The sequence below is a fragment of the Aspergillus thermomutatus genome (genome assembly GCF_002237265.1).
Source record: "Aspergillus thermomutatus strain HMR AF 39 chromosome Unknown NODE_53, whole genome shotgun sequence".
In the NCBI taxonomy this organism is placed as follows: domain Eukaryota; kingdom Fungi; phylum Ascomycota; class Eurotiomycetes; order Eurotiales; family Aspergillaceae; genus Aspergillus; species Aspergillus thermomutatus.
In genome coordinates this window covers 65,903-86,452 of record NW_020798102.1, presented here as the reverse complement: position 1 = coordinate 86,452, position 20,550 = coordinate 65,903, and the positions used below count along the sequence as shown (strand labels likewise).

The following is a 20,550-nucleotide window of genomic DNA, read 5'->3' as shown; positions in this document are numbered from 1 at the left end:
ACCAACTTGACGATATAAATAAAACCGTGGCCGACTTGCAGACCTTGCCCACTGTTCAGGAAATCATCAGCCTCCATTCTCATCAGCATTCCACTATGGGTAATTCCGAGGAGGACTGGCTCACGATCAACACGATCCGCACCCTAGCGGTACGTATATCGATCTTGATATCCTCTCGTTCTGGAGAAGAATTCCCCGCTTACGCTTTGTAGGTCGATGCGACCTTTCATGCCAACTCAGGTCACCCTGGAGCCCCAATGGGCATGGCACCTGCGGCCCACATTCTCTTTACCAGGTTCATGTCCTTCAACCCCAAAAATCCTCACTGGGTGAACCGCGATCGCTTTGTTCTCTCGTAGGCTCATATATTCCCTCTGCTGGTAACTGATTGATTTGATTGACATCACATGTTCAGTAACGGCCATGCATGCATGCTTCAATACGCCCTCCTCCATTTGTTCGGGTATAACCTGAGTATGGCCGATTTGAGAAACTTCAGGGTATAGTCTTCCCGGGGAAAGAAAACCATACAAAAAAGCGATGCTGACAGATGTTTCTCCACCAGCAACTACACAGTATCACCCCTGGTCACCCGGAGTCTCATGCAACCCCCGGCATCGAAGTGACGACAGGTCCATTGGGCCAAGGCTTTGCGAACGCCGTAGGTCTTGCGATTGCGCAAGCACACCTTGCCAGCGTCTTCAATAAGCCTGGGTACAACCTGATCAATAATCGCACTTTCTGCTTCTTTGGTGATGGCTGCGCCATGGAGGGTATTGCTAGTGAAGCAGCTTCGCTTGCAGGCCACTTGAGGCTTGGCAACCTGGTCTGCCTCTATGATGATAATAAAATCTCCATCGGTAAGCACGCACCATCCATCTTTTGACAAGACCTTTTATTGGCCATTGGCTATTGGCTATTGGCTATCGCCTAATTTCTCTTCGTCCGACAGATGGAGATATCAAGTGTACCTTCACCGAAGACGTTCAGAAGCGTTTCGAATCCTATGGCTGGCACGTGGAAGTAGTGCCGGATGGTGATACCAATCTGGATGCAATCGAAGCAGCTATCCAGAAGTGTCTGAATGTCACTGATAAGCCCTCGGTTGTCAAGGTGGCTACCACTATTGGTTTTGGCTCAAAGCTTCAAGGCACAGCTGGCGTTCATGGCAATCCCCTTACAAAGGATGATGTGGAACAGGTTAAGAAGCTATTTGGCTTTGATCCTGCCCAGACATTCATGGTCCCACAGCAGGTTTATGACCTCTATCATCAACATGCTGATGAGGGTATGGCTCAAGAGCAGGAATGGACCGAGACACTTGCGAGATATGCGGAAGCATATCCAGCTGAACATGCGGAGCTGACTCGACGAATGGAAGGCAAGCTTGCTGATGGATGGGAGAATGGCCTCCCTTTATATACTATCAAGGATGCTGCTATCGCGTCACGAAAACTATCAGAGACTGTCCTTGAGAAAATCCATAAGCTCGTGCCTGAATTATTGTCTGGTTCTGCTGACCTGACAAGTTCTAATAACACTCGCTGGAAGGATGCAGTTGATTTCCAGCCTCCTGAGTATGGGATTGGCGACTGGTCTGGTCGGTATCTCCGCTATGGAGTTCGCGAGCACGCAATGGCTGCAATCATGAACGGCCTCGCGGCATATGGCTTGATCATCCCTCTCGGCGGCGGGTTCTTGAATTTTGCCTCATATGCTGCCGGAGCCATCCGCCTAGCTGCATTGAGCCGCCTTCGAGTGATTCACATTGCGACCCATGACTCTATCGCTCTTGGCCAAGATGGCCCGACCCACCAGCCGATTGAAGTGCTCGCCCATTTCCGTGCTCTCCCCAACTGCATGGTCTGGCGCCCTGCTGATGGCAATGAGACTAGTGCTGCCTACCTTGCTGCGCTGGGGTCCAAGGAGACTCCGAGCATTCTCGCTCTCACTCGGCAAAACCTGCCTCAGCTGCCGGGATCGTCGATTCAGAATGCTCTGAAGGGAGGATATGTTGTGCTGGAAAACCCCCAGGCGGTCATCACTCTCGTTTCGACGGGATCGGAGGTCAGTGTCTGCCTCCAAGCCGCCGCGGAGCTGTCGAAGCAAAACCTTCCGGCCCGCGTCGTGTCGATCCCATGCTTCGAAGCCTTTGATTCGCAGGAGGAATCATACCGACTCCAGGTGTTGCCGGATGGAGTCCCGATCCTATCGGTCGAGGCCGCATCCACCATGGGCTGGGACCGGTACGCGCACCAGCAATTTGGCATCAACCGTTTCGGTGCTTCGGGGCCTTGCGATGAGCTCTTCCAGATGTTCGAACTCACACCGGAGGGTATCGCGAGGCGCGCGGTCGCGACGGTCTCTTTCTACGAGGGAGCTGCTGTCTTGTCGCCTATTAGACGTGCGTTTGCGCAGATTTTGTGATGTAGGTATCCCGAAAAGCAAAGAAAAGAACGGGAAAAGAAGGAAAATTGAAAATTAAATCAAATCAAATCAAATCAAATATACTTGATAACAAGAAATGATTCCCAAAAGCAAAAAATAGAACAAAAATAAATACATTCAAAAATAAAACCCAGTTCTTTCGCAGTTAGAGCTATACCCATGTCTCGAAGGATGGAAAGAATGAAGGTTATGATATTATCGAGAGAGAAAGAAGGTGGTGCAAGGCTAGCCCTAGCATCCAGCCCTACGGATCAACATAGGGCCGTCTGACCTCAGGCAGAAACCTCCAAGACCATGGCTTCAACGGGATGGATGTCTCGGGCCGTCGTCCACTCCCGGGAAACCCGCTTTCGAGACTCCAGACGCGTGTTTTCCCCACATCTCATGATCTCCTCCACATTTGACATTTATTTGCCCCTCCAGGATGCAATGTTGTATGAGCGGGCCGCCTCGCCGCCAGGTCCACGAGAACCTACCTATGCATGCGGCTTGACAAGAGCCAACATGGCGGCAATCTTCGCGGTGGGATCTGTTTATATATGGGTGCCCTGATTGATCCCCTGTCACATTCTTTCGCACGAGACCGCGACCACATATACTGTGCACCATGAGCTCCAAGAGCGATTGCAACGTTCATGCCCTCGAGTTTCGAGAGGCGAAGCCGTCGCAAGGCGATGCGTCCCGCCCCGTGGCAGACCTCTTTCGTCTCAACAACCGCACCGTCATAAGTAAATAGACCCAACCCGACCTTCGCAGCCCTGGATTCATCATTGACAACAGAGCCCATTCAGTCACCGGTGCCACTGGATTTCTGGGAACCACCCTCGCCATCGCGATTCTCGAGAGCGGCGGTGATGTCGTTTGCCTGGACCTCGCTGCCACCCCCACCGCCTCGAACTGGGGTCAGTTCTGTTTCTCCCCCTTACCTATCGTCATTCGAGCAGGATGCTAATTGGGCGACTTGGCAAGCAAATTAGGCGACGTTGAAAAAGCGGCAAGCAAGTATCAGGGCCGGCTCTCATACTACTCTCTGGACGTCACCGACGAAAATGCCGTGTTGGAGACCTTTGCCACCTTTTGCCCGACGCTGCGGTATCCGGTCAAGGGCCTGGTTGCGTGCGCCGGATTGTCTCGCAACGGACCGGCCACCGAATTCCCCGCGTCGAGCTTCCGCCGCGTGTTGGATATCAACGTCACCGGCACATTCCTGATCGCACAGGCGACGGCGAACGAGATGGCGAGAACCCGGACGTCTGGCAGTATGGTTTTGGTTGCAAGCATGAGTGGATACGTGTCCAACAAGGTATGCATTGAGCCTCGTCTGTATTATACGATTATACTAACATATTCTAGGGTGTTGATACTGCTGGTTATAACGCGTCCAAGGCGGCGGTCCACCAGCTGGCTCGCTCTTTGGCCGCCGAATGGGGCTCCCAAAAGGGAATGCCGCTGATTCGGGTCAACACGCTCTCCCCGGGTTATATTCGGACCGCCGCCACGGCAGAGGCCCTCCAGAAGCCTGGCATGGAGAGCCAATGGGTCGGTGACAACATGCTGTTCCGATTGAGCACCGTCGATGAGTTCCGTGCTCCGGTGCTGTACATGCTGGGCGATGGAAGCAGCTTCATGACCGGTGCCGACTTGCGCGTGGATGGCGGACACTGCTCGTGGTAAAAAATCATGGTCCAAAAGCAAACATGCGTGCCAGCACCCCGTATATATCAAGACTCGGAAAAGACTATAGATACCATTTCCAAACCTAGGAGTGTGAGCTGTCCAGGTGTTTGTGGATTTTGTTCATATGAGCATTCTGGTACATTACATTGTAGTTGACACTGCAAAATCAGGAATCAAAATCTTTTGTCTATGGCGGACTGAATGTACAAACCAGCCAGAATAGAGACCTTCTGCAAATTATATTATAATTAAAATTTATTTTGTCCACTTTGTATAAATAGTCTGCTGCAGTGGGTCTTGGGCCTTGCCCAGCTTCCCGCTCTTGGCTGCTAGGTAATACGTATTACCTATCTAAGCCGCCCACCGGCCGCCCACCGGCCGCCCACGCCTCCCACTCCCATCTGAATGCCTAAGAGAGGTTTGAGGGTGATTGAATACCTCTGGGCTGGGTGGAGGCGAAGGAAAGGCAAGGTACAAGTCAAATTGTTATCTGGGGACACCATCCATGCAGTCAACAGCGCAATCAGCTCGTCGACAGTTTTTGGTCTTCTGGTTTACATTCGAGAATTTTTCGTTTCGAGCCAAGTAAGGCGATGTTGTTCGAGACAAAAGGCCGCAAGAACTATTCATAGGATAAATTAGGATGCCTCCCACCTTACAAATCATGTCCCCTTGACTAATGATTATTAATTGCGTCGTCCTTAAGTAATGCGCTATGATCTCTCATCGGGGGACCGCGCATACTGTGCTCCACCAAGGCAGAGCACGGGTATAAGTTTACCGGAAGTACCTCGATGGTGAACAAAGTTACAGCACATCTTATCATACAATTGCTTTGAATGATATTGGTTTATATGTCACCATCATGGCTCCTACCATCCTCATTGTCGGTGCCACTGGTAACACTGGCCGCAGTGTTGCTGAAACCCTGCCGAAGTTGCTTAAATCAAAATCAAGCAATGCTTTGTCGGAGCACCGCGTGATTGCTCTGACTCGTTCCTCAGCAAGTCCAGTAGCACAGCAGCTTGCTAAACTCCCTGGAGTCAAAGTGATTGAGCAGAACTGGGTCGACATCACCTCAGACTGGCTCCGTGAACAACCAAGTCGTCCGAGCGTTCATTGCATCCCACAACGAACCGACTCAATTCGCCGAAGAATCGACATTCTATGTTGCCGCCCTCAACGCCGGTGTTAAATATGTGGTGCGGATCTCGACGACTGCTGCCAACATTCGCCCAGATTGTAAGGCGTACTATCCTCGCACGCATTGGGCCATTGAGGCTCTCCTGAGCTCGCCGGAATTCACCCCCTTGCAGTGGACTTCTCTGCAGCCTAATATCTTTGCGCCATTCTACCTTTCCCCTGCTGCAGAATTGATTAAACAATACCGCACAACTGGACAGCAGGATACTCTTCGGCTTATGGGATCAAAGGATGCGCCAGTCGGGATTATCGACCCTTATGATGTTGGTGTCCTTGCCGCTCATCTCTTAGCCCAAGACGACCCGACTGCGCACAACAAGGCCAAATATGTTCTGAATGGACCCGAGGATATCACTGGGAAGCAGATTGTGGACATGGTCGAGCAGCACATCGGTACGCAAGTCAAGGAGGTGAGCTATCAAGACACGTCATTCATCAATGTGCTTTATGAGCGCAATTACACTCGTCAATCCAAGAATGTTATCTTCTCGATGAAACACGCCCTAGAGACGGCGTGGGAAGGTAAATGCTCCGCTTCGACAACCAGCAAGAGAGTCCTGGAACTTGCTGCGCCAAAGCGGACACCTGCCGATGTGCTGACGGCCTTATTGGAAGGGCAATGAAACGATTTATTCGTTCATGGCGGACTTGGAAGTGGAGTCAATTGTTTCTGTTTTGTATCTTAGTATTAATGGAAAATCGTAGGAATATGACTTTCCTTTGCCATACAAATGTGAGTATGGCGCTAGGCAATGGTGATGACTGATTTTTTCTATTTGTGGTTCTCTGTGAGAGCACCAAATGCTCTCAATCATATGGTAGATAGCATGATAGTAGCAATGCCTTCATTGGTGAACGAAGTTTTGCATGCAAGGTGTTAGGCTTTCTTGGTGGTTCATAGGCACAATTTATGACATTCGAACCTTGCATATCAAAGGTATGGTGCTTGTATTGCAAGAATACTAAGCGTAGAGAAAGTATGAAAAAGTACGGAGTATGTACAGGAATGTAAGTAGATAAAGAAGCGCGGAGCCTCTGTGCAAACAGGTCAAACTACCAAAAGGGGTAAGCGGTGGGCGCGGGCAGAATAGGTTGGAAGGTGACGACAGGTTTGAAAGGAGACAATGGGTTGAAAGGCAGTTCGCAGGTAAGTCGGCAGCATGCAGGTAGGTGGTGGTTGTCACACAATTTCTCTCTTTTCCTTTTTTGTCACACCATACCCTGTACATTGGTGATTGGATTATGAATATATAATAAACAAATAATAAGCATTCAACAATTCTATCTTCTGAACACTCTCTAACGCCTCAGGCTGCAATGATGTCCTCAGGACTCAGGCATCCTCCGAGATCGGCTAAATCGGCATTTGATCTGTATCTCCGCACTTCGTCATTCGGCCAATCTTATCGATAAGATTCTACGGAGGAAGTAAATAAATTTGAGATCCCGTCACGCGAGCTTAGCCTCAATCTCGTCAGCACAGATTACTTTTTACTACTGCTGCTGAGGAAAGGAACTCTTCGTATACTGTTGGCATTCATATGTCTCTCTAACCTTGATCATTGTTAATCGAAAACTCTCGGCCCCTTATCAGGCCTCAGTACATCTCTTATCTTGATTTTTCATTGATGCACGCCGCCCCTACCAATCATCCGGGGGATGATGCCCAACTCCATGTCAACCACATAGACTCTAACCCGCGCGGGTCAACTTGCCTCGACGAAGACAGAGATGACGAGATCACAGAAAGGGCGAAACACGACGGTAGTCATCCTCCACCCCCTCCACTCGCACCCGCACTCGAAATCACCGGACATGGACGAAACTCATCAAACACATCCTTCGATGACAGCGACGACGATGACGACGACGCAGAAGACACCGATGTAGTCATCGAGTCCCCAAACGAAAAGCCGGTGACTTGGGCCTCCCTCCCCAAAAAGGGCCAACTCGCCATCCTCACCTTCGCCCGTCTCTCGGAGCCACTGACCCAAACATCGCTCCAGGCGTACCTCTTCTACCAGCTCAAGTCGTTCGACCCTTCGCTGCCGGACTCGACCATCTCCGCGCAGGCGGGGATTATGCAGGGCAGCTTTACCGCTGCGCAGTTTCTCACGGCGGTCTGGTGGGGCCGGTTGGCGGACGCGGAGTGGATGGGGAGGAAGCGTGTGCTGCTGATTGGGTTGCTGGGGACGTGTATCTCGTGTCTTGGGTTTGGGTTCTCGAGATCGTTTGCGGCGGCGGTGGTGTTTCGTGTTCTCGGGGGGATTCTGAATAGTAATGTTGGGGTGATGCGGACGATGATTTCGGAAATTATTGAGGAGAAGAAGTAAGTGCACTTGGTTTGGGCCTGGGTGAAAGTGCTTCTGACGGGTGTACTGTGCAGGTATCAGTCGCGTGCGTTTCTGCTGCTTCCGATGTGCTTTAATATTGGGGTTATTGTTGGCCCTATCATCGGGGGCTCGTTGGCCGATCCTATCAACAGCTATCCTCATCTGTTTGGGCCTGGGTCGTTCCTTGGTGGGAAGGATGGCGTGTGGTGGATGGAGCGGTGGCCGTTCGCGTTGCCGAATGTCCTCAGTGCTATCTTCATCTTTGCTGCCTTCTTGGCTCTCTTGTTTGGGCTCGATGAGGTAGGTCTTTGGACACATTTCTTGGACGGATTAAGTTTAACATGCCTCGCAGACACACGAGATTGCACAGTACCGAAGCGACTGGGGCCGCCAGGTCGGAAGAACACTTGCCAGATTCTTCTCTCGACATCGGGTTCCACGTTATTATCGCCGGTTGAGGAACCACGAGGACAACGAGTCTCTATGTATAGACGGTAGCGTGACCAGCAGATCAGCTCCATCGACTCCGATCCGCTTGCGAGCGCTTCCTCGCCATGGACGGCCGGGCTTCCGTCAGATCTGGACCCCCAATGTTCTATTGACATTGCTTGTTCATTTTCTTCTGGCGTTCCACACCAGCGCCTTTAACGCCATGACATTTGTCTTCCTCCCTACCCCGAGGGCTCCAGAGAATAGCCGGAAAGGCTTCTTCCATTTCAGCGGGGGGCTGGGACTACCGTCCTCGCGCGTTGGCCTTGCAACGGCAATTATCGGGGTCATCGGCCTCCCGTTGCAGATCTTCGTATACCCTCAGGTCCAATCTCGTCTGGGGACCTTGACCTCTTTCCGCGCCTTCTTGCCGTTTTCACCGCTGGCATATTCTCTTATGCCGTTCCTGGTGATCATCCCCCGGTATCCATGGCTAGTCTGGCCTGCCTTCACAGCTGTGGTTGGGCTACAGGTCATTTCTCGAACGTTTGCTCTTCCTGCTGCGATTATTCTCGTGAATAATTGTGCTACTGATCCGTCGATTCTCGGGACGGTGCATGGCGTTGCTCAGAGTATAGCCAGTGCGGCGCGCACATTGGGTCCCTTCATCGGTGGATGGGGGCTGGGGCTGGGGTTGCAAAATAACCTTGTCGGTGGTATCTGGTGGGCACTGGCGTTGGAAGCCTTGATTGGGTGGTTGCTGCTGTGGACTATATATGAGGGAAAGGGGATCGAGAGAAAGAAAGAACAGAGAGAAGACGTTCAGGAAGATTGAGGTATTTTCTAAGGCTTGTGCTGGGCTCATCTGATGGATACAAGTGATAATGGCGTTCGATATATAGTCGACTATGAGACACGAATTATGATAGATATGTCTATACCGATTGTTGATAGAGATGAAAGAGAGATAGCTAATTTTGTGATCATCAATTCGTTAAAGGGATTGTCATTATATAGACTGCTGAGATCAACACCTGCGAACCAAGGTTCCTCCCGGCTCGATGTTGACAATGCCCGGATTCATCTCATCATCACTAACATCATAGCTTTTGCTCTGCAATTATAGCCAGGATCAGCACGTCACGCTCCAACAGGGCTAATGAAGGCCCTGATTGCTTTCCTCGCATCACCATCGTGCGCCTTCAGCAACTCCGTCGCCTTGATCTTACTCAAGTCCAACTCCTGTACCTGCAGGACATTAGCACCGCCATACACCCAATCCCCCAGCATAAGGTTCTATGAAAGGCAAGGGTAACGCACTAATAAATTCACATCCTCCGCCGAAACCTTCACAGCCTTCTTCGTCACTACTTCTGTCTTCTTGGCGTCTACCGTCTTGGCCGCCGCATCCGTACCCGCCGCAATCTCCAACCTGCTCATCGCTTTCCCCAGTGCCTCCTGATCAGCGGACGAAGACTTATTGCCTGGTTCCGCGCCGATGTCATTGGTGTGCAGGGAGGAAAGCGCCGCGGCGGCTTTTCGGTCTTCGGCGTGGGCGGGGGGATGTCGCTCGATAGAGTCGGGGTCATGGGATGCGGAGGGGAGAGAATCTGACATCTTCAATGCGGCTATTGAGGGTATAGATTTATATGATGGAGGATCAGTTGAGAGTAAGATGATGTGACGGAGTCGGTCGGTTGTTAGACTCCAAACAGCGTCTCTTACTCCGCACGGATGACGCGATAAGAAAGCGGCAGATTACGATAACGAGGCGCCTTACTCAGTCTGGACTAGTGAGGATAAGTTGATGACTCAGGCCGTGAATAACCGCATGTTTCTTTTTTTCCTCCTTGCAGGCACTTTGCGGGCATTCTTTGTGTGACTGTGACTGTGACTGTGACAGGAAGTGATCACTTGCTTGCATTTGTCATTCTTAACTGCTTGGCTCTTTTGGATCGAGACTTAATACCTTAGTCAATCCACCATCTGATCTGATACCAAGAAGCTTAAACAAGCTTGTTTATACTCACTGCGAAGCAAATAGCGTCGATCGTTAACCCCCACCATGGAGGACTGGACTCCAAGCTGTAAGTCATTTACCCCTCAAAGAAGCAGCAATTGCATGAGCAGCTGCTGAATCGTGTCTATCAGCTTGGGCTACGAAACCCATCAAGCAAGATGTCGTCTATGACGATACGGAGGGAGTACAAGCAGCTCTGAACAAGCTCCAGAAGCTTCCCCCGCTTGTCACAACGCAGGAGGTACGGCGTAACTTGTCCTACTTCAATCCTGGCCAGCAAAAAATGTGAAGCTAACTGTCGAATGTCAGATTCTGAATCTGAAAAAGAGCTTGCGAAATGTTGCCTTGGGCAAAGCTTTTGTTCTGCAAGGAGGTACATAGTCCTGCCTGAATCTTTGATATCAATCTCTAACCGCTGTGTTGCTCGCAGGGGATTGCGCCGAGCTGTTTGATTACTGCAATCAGGATATGGTAGAAGCGAAACTCAAATTGCTTCTGCAGATGAGTTTGATTTTGATTTGGGGTACATTTGCGCCTTCTGTCATCTATCGACACGTACTAATGACGGCCAGGCGCAAACAAACCTGTTGTGCGAATCGCACGTATAGCCGGGCAATTTGCCAAGTGAGTTGCCTAACTTTGGGAGACTATCCTTCAGCTCATCCATTCCTTGTGTTGCTGACAGAGTCAGGCCCCGATCAAGCCCTATGGAGGTGGTCAACGGCGTTGAGATGCCCTCGTTCCGTGGTGACAACATCAACGGCTTCGCTGCCACCGCAGAGTCTCGCAGGCCAGATCCGTCACGGCTTGTCTCGGCGTACTTCCACTCCGCCGCCACGCTCAACTACATGCGCGCCTCGCTCTCGTCTGGTCTTGCGGATCTCCATTCCCCACTGGACTGGGGACTCGGTCACGTCATCACGCCCTCCATCAAGGAGAAGTACGAGCGCATAGTTAGCCGGGTCAAGGACGCGCTGCGCTTCATGCACACTGTCGGAATCGACACAGATCGAGGCGTCGAGACCGTCGACATCTTCACCAGCCACGAGGGTCTTCTCCTCGAATACGAGCAGAGTCTCACCCGCCTCCTCCGCAACCCACATACCACGACTCTCCAGCCCACCACAACCTCAACCTCCTCTACCTCTACGACTAGCACCCCCCTGCAAAGCTACTACGCCACCTCAGCACACTTCCTCTGGATCGGCGACCGCACGCGCCAACTCGACGGCGCCCACGTCGAATTCTTCCGCGGCATCGCCAACCCCATCGGCATCAAGATCGGCCCCAGCATGACCCCCGACGACCTCGTCCGCCTCCTCGACGTCGTCAACCCCACCCGCGAAATCGGCAAGGTAACCCTGATCTCCCGCTACGGCGCCGCCAAGATCGCCGAGCACCTCCCCGCCCACATCGCCGCCGTCCAACGCTCCGGCCACCTCCCCGTCTGGCAATGCGACCCCATGCACGGCAACACGCAGACCACCCCGACCGGCGTGAAAACACGGCACTTCAGCGACATCCTCTCCGAGCTGCGGCAGGCGCTCGAGATCCACCGCTCCGCAGGCTCGTTCCTCGGCGGCATGCACCTCGAGCTGACCGGCGAGGCTGTCACGGAGTGCGTCGGCGGCGCGGGCGGGCTGACCGAGGAAGGGCTGGGTGAGCGGTACACGACGTTCTGTGATCCGCGCCTGAACGAGAAGCAGGCGCTGGAACTCGCGTTTCTGGTCGCGGGGTTCTACCGCGAGATGGACGATGCGGAGGGGATGAACTCGATCTAAGCTCTATTGCTGCACAGTTATCAGATATATAGCGCATTGGATGTGCGACGCAAATATGATCTCCTACTCTGGTTCGCACCACTTGATATGGTTGATTTTGGTTGACGCTTCATACCTGGTTTCGGGATTATATTTCGGGGTCTTCAAAAGTCATATCTGCGCAACTGCATTGAAATGAACCCTAGTTGCAAATTTCGGGATTTCATGATTAGTTGATTATATGGCACATGCTCTTACCTCTGTTGTTTGTCGCCACACTACCATGAGTGAGCTCTTCATGACTTAAGAGGTTGTGCTCCTACGAGCACATAATGCAGCTGAAGACAGTATATAACGAATAGGTGCATTTCATTGAGCCATTGAAAGCACAGCTAACCAAATCCCTAACCCAAATGCTAAAAGGATTAAATAGAACACACTCGTGAACGCCACCAGGACACCTTTCACAAGCTAAACCCACACTGGAAAAAAAGAAAAGGAAAAAGAGGAATGGAAAGGAGGTCGAAAGCTACGAGATCAAGGCCAAGCAGCGGACAGTTCATTTCTGATCAGTCGACATTGCTAAGCCGATCTCAAGTAACCATAGACGTTCCCAGTCCCTGCTTCGACGACAGTCAGACGCCGAGTCTATCAGCGGACATACTCGTCTCAGGAAACACAGCAAAGTCGTCTCAGCCCGGCGCATAGTTCTCAAGGACCAGGGACATACACCTCCAAGAGGTCAGTCGGAAACCTGAACCGAAATCCGTGCGAGAGAGCATGAGAAAGTCGAAGGGAAAGGTAGATCAATAGGGAATGAAAAGGAGAATAGATGAGAAATGAGAGAAGAAATTCTGAGCCCTTGACCAAAACTAGTTTCCAATTCTGCCTGTGACATCCATTGTGCTCTCAATGCCCTCCCATGGTAGCTCCTCATCATCTTCCAAGTCAGTATCGTTGTTTTTGTGGGAGGATTTATCTGTGGTAGCGGTCACGTCCGCTGCCCTTGTGGCGGCAGCAGTGTCGATCCCAATGGACTGAAGGGTGACTTCCATTTCTTGCTCAGTCATCTCGTGTCCGTTCTGTTTCTGGCCTTCGAGAACATCGTAGAGCGCATAGATTTGATCAGCTTTCATGTCGATGTCCTTGAGAAGCTTTTCAATCTTGGCGGCCAACGATTTCCTCTGACGTTTGCTCAACGAGGCATCCAGCTTGTTATAGGCCCCTTGATAGGTTACAAGCTGCATTTTCAGATGGGAGAGTTCATCCTCCAATGCCTTGAGCACCGTCGCGAGAGCAACACCCGGAGGTTGCGCAGGGCGCAACGTAGGCTCCTCATTGTACACAGAAGGCTCAGGCATGCGCTCCGAAACAGGTACAGGTTTTGGGATCTTCACAGTCTCATGAGTGTGGTCGCATTGCGAGTCACCAGGAATGCAGCGCTTGCAGACCGTGCAGTTCTTGCCATCATGCTGTGTAGCACTGTCCAGGGCCTTTTGTGTAGCCTGGGGCAGTCGGCTTGGGTCCTCAGCTGCCAAATCAGCATGGCGGAGAGTGATGTCCGGCAGGATGAAAGCAGACGTCACGTCGTCAATGTTATGGCGACGTCTTCGCTGAACGGTGGAGATGACGGAGTGATCCGAATGCCGTCTCGGGCGCTCAATGGGCACGGAAAGATTACTGTCTGCCTCAGCCATGCTGACTTTCGATGTGGCCGTCAGATCACCCATTGCCGAGGCAGGTCTCGCTATCGGGGTTTTACTCTCCTTCAGGGAGGACTTGCGAGGCGCAACCGATTTTGATACGCTTTGACGGGTAGAGTTTGCCGTCTCATCTGAATTTTGAATTTTGGTCGAGATCGACTGTCGCCGTCTACGCGCGAGTCGTTCTTCTTCTAGAGTCTTTCGCAGCTGAGCGATTTCACGTTCCTGTGGCGATCACATTAGTGACGGACAATGGTAAACAGAGTAACAACAAACTCACGTCAACAAAGCTCAGCAACGTCAACTCTTGCTCTGTGGCAGAGGATTTCCTGGTATGACCCGTGGCGTCTTCAGTGGCTGAATCCAAAGGCTCAGTGACTTCGACTTCTTCCACAATTACCCTTTTCACCCGCTGCTTTCCTGTGTTTGGCTGCTTCTTCGCTTTCGTGTTGCCTGTTTGCTTCTGATTCTGGGATCTCTCGGCTCGGGAGCTCGAGGGCCTGGTTCTTGGCAGATCAATCGTGAAAAGAGCTTCATCAGCTCGCTCTTTCTCGAGACGAGAGATCTCCTTGTCGACCTGTTTCGAGATCTTTGTGCGAGAGTCTTCCACACGGCCGGCCCTCTTCGATCTTGTACTCTTACTGGTAAGATCTTTGGTGGCCCGACTCATGTTCTCACTTCGCTGCGTGTCGACCTGGCTGTCTTCAACGCTTGCTTCCGCCGCGGATGTTGCTTCTGAACGACCAGTATCCTCGTGAGTCTTTGAGGCCAGCGAGACAAATTTAGCCAGCTGTTCCTTAAGTTCAGCATTCTCTTGTCGTAAGCTCTCATTCTCGCTTTTCAGATCTCGAGACTCGAGATAGGCTATTCCCAACTGGGAAACAGCCATGTCTCTCTCACGGTTCAACTTCTTCAGCGCCGCCTCGCTCATCTGCGCCCTCCGCTCAACGATATCCAATTGGTTTTGCAAAGCCAGGTTCGAAGCTTCGACTTCTGAAGTAATCGTTAGCATCTTGAGATTCTCAAACTGTAGCGGTAAGGTAACTCACTCTGATAATGAGACCCCACGTCTCTTCTGTGGTCATCGTCTTCGGATTCATACACGCGAGAACGGCCATGTTTGTCCTTGCGGTGGGACCGGCCAGCCTTCAAAGCCGCATTTTCCTGTCGCATTTCATCAATTTTTCTCTCCGCATCCGACTTTGCCCTTTCGAGCTCCGACACTTTATCCTGGAGAAGTCTCAGAGAAACAAAGAGGGCCTTTTCATCTTCTGGGATGGGAATAGCGTCGAGGGGGATATGTTCACGAGTCATGGACACATCAGCACCGTCATTCGGAGGAGAAACAAATCGTGTTGCCCTAGCTCGGCTCTGACGCGTATAAACCGGTGTGCCGTCTTCGTAGACACCCGAGACCAACTCCGACAAATTGGGAAGATCAGGAAGAAGAAAAGACTGCATTGTGCCCGTGTCGCCAGCACCATTGCCGGACCCGTTGCGCAGGTTGCTGGGTAACTTCCCCCGACGCATTTCCTTAGCGTAAGCCTCCTGTGACGCTCTCTCCACCGCGTCTGCTATCTGATGGGAAAGGTTGACGTTTCCGAAGCGAGTCGCACGCGTACTGGTTGCCACAGGCTGAGGTCTCTCATCGGCAATGAAGGAACCATCGTATGAATCGCGGACCTTCGCGTGCATTTCAGACAATGTCCGTCGCTGGTCCTTGCGGGTTGTTTTGGACGAAAGAGGGTCGCGATTTTCCTTGTGGGCAAGACTGGCCTGTCTCAGCTGAGCATCTTTTCGTAGACTCTCGCTGGCGGTCCTTCTTGAGGAAACGCGCATGGCCGGTTTCTGAGGCGTATGCGAGGCAGGATAATCGAGTCTGACGGCTGGCGAGGACGAGCGCACACTATTTTCTATACTCATCATGGAGTTTCGCGAGTCATCGAGCCGACGCGTCGGCTTGTTAAGGCCCCGTCCAGCTTCGACCGATATGCTTTCTTCGGTGTCATCTTCGGAGGTGCCCACGGGGGAGAATTCAGGGAAGGCGCGTTCCAATGCAGAGGTATCAATGGCGTAGTCGGGCTCTTCGTCCTCAAAGTTGTTGATTTGTTTCCTGGCGCTGCCTTTCATCTCGGGTAATTTGGGACTGTTCTCAAAGTGTTTCGTAGACGCGAGGGCTTCATGCTCTGGGTCGAAATCGGAGCCAAAAGACGCGAAGCTGTGTGTCGTGGCTTCGGAGCGTCTGGTATTCTCGCGCGACATGGTGGTCAAAGTTATGACGCGTCTTGTTTCAAAAGCGAATGTAGCGATACAAGTCAGTTGGAAGCTCAATTGACTTCAGACATGAATGCTTGTGTTTAAACTAGGATTGATGTTATAACTTCCAAGAGGTGATAGGTAATCGCTGGGTTGTTTAGGTAAAGCGCGTCGGCGGCCACGAGCGTCCACGCGAAGCAATAATGACAATTGGGATACGGGTACCCCAACTGAGTTTATAGAAGAGTAATGCAATTAGATAGAGTCGAATTATTTGCATCAATCGCAAAATGATGCGATGGATGATCAGAAGTCAGCTTTGAAACTCTGCGGGACGGGAAAAGAGGAGGCTGGGGGAGTTGTTGATTTGTTTACTCGGCCAGGTGGAGCTGCCGTCGGAGTGACCGCCTTAGTATACCAACTGTACAGTGTACGGAGTACTCCGGACAACGACCAAAATGGTGCTGCAAGTATTTACACTTCGCTATTTTTCTCATACTTTTGGATTCGGGTGGATTGAAGGCAAAGTAGGCATTTATGTAATTGACTATTTCCATTCGTCTTCAAACTGCGTGCTATCAACTCCTCGAGCAGCAGCAATATCAACTCAATGTACATGTTGAGATAAGGCATCAGGAGAGAAACGCAGAAAAAACAGATGAGAACAGATAAAAGAGATATTTCCCGATGAAGCTCCAAACGCCGTGCTATTTAGAGTTCCTCTCAGAGCCGTTATGAGAGAAATGATGAATCGTCGTTAGTCATGCACGTGAACCCGCCGTCCGATGCAGGAGATAAAATGAATGCAAGACGCAATGAACGCTGCACACATCCAAGCTGTAGGTAGTAGGTTAGGAAGAGAGGTCGGTCGCGAAACCAGTGTGAACTGCAAAGCTCTAGTGAGTTTCAGCAGAATCTGGAGTCGAATCGTGCTGCTCTCTGGACGCACGAGGAGCGGTCGCCGGGAAATTGTCGCTGACAGGGCTTGCTGCATCAATATGAATTGTAGGTACAACTATCAGCTCCTGGGAATGTGCGGCTTGTTCGTTCCTTTCGGTGACGGGGCTTTGATACGGAGGGGCTTCTCCCCAGTCCAGATGATCGTACTCCGGAGGGGGGATGGCGAGAGCACCAACATCGCCCTCCTCGCCGCCTGGAGTGGATGGAAGGGTAGAGACGATGGAATGTGCTTCGGAGTGCACTCGAGTCAAGGCACCCGAATCAACAGGACCAGTGGAGCCGGATGAGTATGACTCTCCTCGCGAGTGAATGCTTGGGATATCGACCATAGAAGACCTGTTAGAAGCATCGAAACTGCCGGAAGGGCCATTCGACAGCAGGGGGCGACGATCGGAATCGTGTGAAGTTGCTCGGACCCGTGATCCATCGTGACGAACGTAGCCCACGTCCGCGTAGCTGACGCTGGCAATCCGCCTGCCGCGACCACGAGTCTGGCTCTCGGCTAACGCCGTAGCGAGGTTGGTGGCACTGTTGCTGGCATTGGTGGACGAATGACTTCTTGCACGTTGGCGAGCACGAAGTCGATCCTGTTCCCGTAAAATCTCTAGCTGGGCACGGTCTCCACGCTCACGAGCTTCACGCCGCGCCTGTCGCCTAGCCTCACGTTCTGCTAGTTCCTCGCGCCGGCGCTGACGGATTTCGTACAGCGATGCCATGAGCTCCTCCCGGCGAGCCTCTTCTTCTTCAGCGGTCTCGGGAAATTCAATGACGGTGTCCATCCCGTCACGCTCGCCTTCACGCGCGATGACCTGTTCCTCAGGCTTGGGATTTGCAGAATAGGCAGGAAGAGTGACCACGGAGCGAATGGAAGCATCTCGACGGACGGGATTGGTTGTTCTCGCGGTCGTCATTTCCGTGCCTTCAGCACCCGTAGCAGATCCGCTTCGAAAGCCACTTGAGACTGGGTCATAGAACTTTCCAGGGTTCCAACGGTTCCATTTGTCTTTCAAGTATTTTCCTGGGAGGTATTTCGGGGAGCAGCCCTTCCGCCGCAAATATTTCAGGCCAAAGTAGGAGGCAACGAGCAGGACGAGCACGAGGACAATGCCCAGGGCGATCTAGAAATTCAAACAATTAGCTGACAGCAAGTATTAGATCAATATAAACACAAGAATGGGCACTCACAAAGACAAACATAATGTTTCTATCAGAGCCTTGGTTTTTGTTGTCAGGGCCGGTGTTGCCGCCATCTTGACGGGCCATGAGCCCACGAACCTGGGGTGGGATATACATCACAGCCGCCCGATCCGTCAGGTATTGAGAAAGTAGCGTCTCCTTTCAAGTTCCTTCCAGAACGAATCTTGACGTCTTTGTTGTTAGCAAAAGAGATGTCAAGAGGAACAGAGGTCAGAGCGAAGAACACTTCGCTGAAGAGACAGCAGAGACACTGCTCCCAGACAGTGAAGGCAAGTCTCGGCGCAGATAAGAGGTTATATATAGAATAGAAGCTAACAAAACGCAACAGATCATCACAGAACAATGGTATAGATTAGGAAGATAGTATCAACAATCACTAAATCCATGATTAGGGACATGGACAGTGCAGATAGGCATGAAGAGAAGGAGGTGAGAGGAGACAAGAGACAAGAGACAAAGCAAAGAAAAGGGCCTGTATTATGGTGGAATCTGTGATGATTTTGGCTGGAATATGGAGTAGATCTTAGTAGGATAACGATCTAACAGCAGAATCATTGCCTTAAAGCAGAGCAAGCTAATCAGAGGCTGTCATGAATGGGCTGAAAAGGAAGATCCCTTTAGTATTAGTACTGCACAGGGTGGCTGGTGAGATTGAAGGCGGAAGGCAGATAAATTGGCAGTATTAGAGAGGTATGCCTTAATTTGTCCTGTTTTAACAATGTATATCTATGGCTTACGCAGTGCAGTGCCTGTCCAGCTCCATAATTTAGACATCAATCAGGGACACTGGTTCTTAATCATGGTAGTCTAGCAGCTATACCATGGTCATTGCCATCAAAGTACCCATCCGCAAAGGCACCCGCCACAGTCCACTCCTTGCCGAGCTCGTGGGTTTCACAATTGACTGGCGACTATCATTTCTCAACGCAGCCTAAGATCCATTTTTAGAATTGTACCGAACTCTCTCTGAGTCTCAAGGACCCATCCATGATTCGTCCCAAGCTATCCCATGGTTCTTCTGGTGGTCTCGGAAGAACCGGAATATTCATACAAGTCGAGATAGATCAAGACAATTCTTTGGCTCCGGATTGTCCGCATTGGCCGCAAAGTATCTAGATACTCCGTGTGCGTTGACAAGCTTCATCCAAATCTCCTTGCATGCCACGGACTCTTGTAAAGCCACCCCACTGTAACCGCAGCGGACAAGAGTAATCGGCCTGTTTCAGTAGCATTAACCACGAAGCAATCATTATCTTATCAGCGGGGAAATAATCATCTTCGTGTAGGAATATTAATCTCACAGCAGGAAACATGATGATCATGCAGCTCAACCTTTTCCTGCTTGGAGACGACGAAGCTACCAGCCTCGCAGCCTGAAAATTAAGGTTGCACTAACGGGATTTGCATAAGGACATTATCAGTGTCACATGCTATCAGATCAATCGTCCCCGCAAACACAGAAACACATAATCCCAGCCTGCGTGTAGATCTCATCATTCTTCTGATATCCATCGACTCTATCAGAAAAACAAGCAATAATTAATAACTTAATCATCTGCAGAATAAATCCATGTCCTGCCCCGATTGCTTCAGCGGCCATGTACACTCCAGTGAGCCACAGGGCCAGGTGACTAAATTGCACGGACTCGACGTCTACGTTGCATCGCCAGCGCCGGAGCCTACGGGTCACTCAGCAGCAGCAGCAATCAGGGGGATTATCATCATCATTCCCGATGCATTCGGCTGGGAGTTTGTCAATAATCGGATACTGGCGGATCATTATGCCCAGAAGGGGAGGTATAAAGTTTATCTCCCGGATTTCATGAATGGTGAGAACCAGAGCATTCAGGAGATATTTTGGTGCTAGTAGAGATGGGAAAATAGAATTTGACTCTATGCTCACTCTGAATAGGACACTCGTGCCCCGTGTGGGCTATAAGTGTCATGCGGGATCTGTTCAAAACCGATACCCTCTACGACTGGCTTTTCAAACCGTAAGTCTCTTTCCTGCCAAATATATGTCCGAGAATGTTGAGGCGGTCAAACAGCTATTACATCGGCTGCGCGATGTACTCCATGCTCCCATTCATGTACTTCAACCGGCCCGGCAAATCCTGGCCCATCGTCAAGTCATTCTTCGCCGCTGTCCGCCAGAACGAAGGCGCCCAGCTCCCCGTCGGAGCAGCCGGTTTCTGCTGGGGAGGCAAGCACACCGTCACTCTGGCTCACGGAGCTGAAGTAGACGGCAAACCGTTGATCAATGCTGGCTTCACGGGACATCCTAGCCTCTTGAACATCCCCGGGGATATTGAGAAGATAAAGATCCCCGTTAGTTTTGCGTTGGGGGAATTGGATATGGCCGTGAAAATGCCGCAGATTGAGCAGATCAAGAACATTATGGAGAGTAAGGATGGGGTTGGTGACGTGAGGGTTTACCATGGGGCTGGTCATGGGTTCTGCGTGCGGGCAGACCATGTTCTGGAAGATGCAGAAAAGCAGGCTATTGAGGCAGAAGATCAGGCTCTGGATTGGTTCAATCGCCACTTCGCTAATGTGCAATAAGA

The 20,550-nt window shown here is 51.3% G+C and overlaps 9 protein-coding genes across 9 annotated transcripts; 6 read left to right on the top strand and 3 right to left on the bottom strand.

Annotated features, from left to right (window-relative positions):
• Positions 1-95: 95 nt before the first annotated feature.
• On the top strand, positions 96-2,427 carry CDV56_107631 (transketolase family protein; the record flags this gene model as incomplete). Its single annotated transcript, XM_026761250.1, has 5 exons — positions 96-149; positions 213-355; positions 416-500; positions 566-860; positions 953-2,427. 5 exons carry the CDS (start codon positions 96-98, stop codon positions 2,425-2,427), a joined length of 2,052 nt encoding a protein of 683 aa, XP_026615972.1.
• Positions 2,428-3,055: 628 nt separating this feature from the next.
• On the top strand, positions 3,056-4,122 carry CDV56_107562 (uncharacterized protein; the record flags this gene model as incomplete). Its single annotated transcript, XM_026761181.1, has 4 exons — positions 3,056-3,176; positions 3,240-3,350; positions 3,426-3,751; positions 3,802-4,122. 4 exons carry the CDS (start codon positions 3,056-3,058, stop codon positions 4,120-4,122), a joined length of 879 nt encoding a protein of 292 aa, XP_026615971.1.
• Positions 4,123-4,990: 868 nt separating this feature from the next.
• On the top strand, positions 4,991-5,951 carry CDV56_107479 (NmrA-like family protein; the record flags this gene model as incomplete). Its single annotated transcript, XM_026761098.1, has 2 exons — positions 4,991-5,137; positions 5,208-5,951. 2 exons carry the CDS (start codon positions 4,991-4,993, stop codon positions 5,949-5,951), a joined length of 891 nt encoding a protein of 296 aa, XP_026615970.1.
• Positions 5,952-6,956: 1,005 nt separating this feature from the next.
• Positions 6,957-8,925, top strand: CDV56_107353 (putative MFS multidrug transporter; the record flags this gene model as incomplete). The annotated part of the gene is made up of 3 exons (XM_026760972.1): positions 6,957-7,657; positions 7,715-7,961; positions 8,014-8,925. The coding sequence occupies 3 exons, from the start codon at positions 6,957-6,959 to the stop codon at positions 8,923-8,925; spliced, it is 1,860 nt and encodes a 619-aa protein (XP_026615969.1).
• A 305-nt stretch (positions 8,926-9,230) lies between these two features.
• CDV56_107308 (huntingtin-interacting protein K) lies at positions 9,231-9,707 on the bottom strand (the record flags this gene model as incomplete). The annotated part of the gene is made up of 2 exons (XM_026760927.1): positions 9,231-9,338; positions 9,411-9,707. 2 exons carry the CDS (start codon positions 9,705-9,707, stop codon positions 9,231-9,233), a joined length of 405 nt encoding a protein of 134 aa, XP_026615968.1.
• A 448-nt stretch (positions 9,708-10,155) lies between these two features.
• ARO8 (3-deoxy-7-phosphoheptulonate synthase class II) lies at positions 10,156-11,891 on the top strand (the record flags this gene model as incomplete). Its single annotated transcript, XM_026760827.1, has 6 exons — positions 10,156-10,177; positions 10,242-10,351; positions 10,420-10,483; positions 10,541-10,615; positions 10,683-10,734; positions 10,802-11,891. The coding sequence occupies 6 exons, from the start codon at positions 10,156-10,158 to the stop codon at positions 11,889-11,891; spliced, it is 1,413 nt and encodes a 470-aa protein (XP_026615967.1).
• Positions 11,892-12,742: 851 nt separating this feature from the next.
• On the bottom strand, positions 12,743-15,835 carry CDV56_107024 (uncharacterized protein; the record flags this gene model as incomplete). The annotated part of the gene is made up of 3 exons (XM_026760643.1): positions 12,743-13,798; positions 13,854-14,566; positions 14,623-15,835. 3 exons carry the CDS (start codon positions 15,833-15,835, stop codon positions 12,743-12,745), a joined length of 2,982 nt encoding a protein of 993 aa, XP_026615966.1.
• Positions 15,836-16,725: 890 nt separating this feature from the next.
• Positions 16,726-18,082, bottom strand: CDV56_106903 (uncharacterized protein; the record flags this gene model as incomplete). Its single annotated transcript, XM_026760522.1, has 2 exons — positions 16,726-17,907; positions 17,975-18,082. 2 exons carry the CDS (start codon positions 18,080-18,082, stop codon positions 16,726-16,728), a joined length of 1,290 nt encoding a protein of 429 aa, XP_026615965.1.
• A 1,474-nt stretch (positions 18,083-19,556) lies between these two features.
• Positions 19,557-20,548, top strand: CDV56_106771 (dienelactone hydrolase family protein; the record flags this gene model as incomplete). Its single annotated transcript, XM_026760390.1, has 3 exons — positions 19,557-19,815; positions 19,899-19,980; positions 20,035-20,548. 3 exons carry the CDS (start codon positions 19,557-19,559, stop codon positions 20,546-20,548), a joined length of 855 nt encoding a protein of 284 aa, XP_026615964.1.
• Between the last annotated feature and the right edge of the window lie 2 nt (positions 20,549-20,550).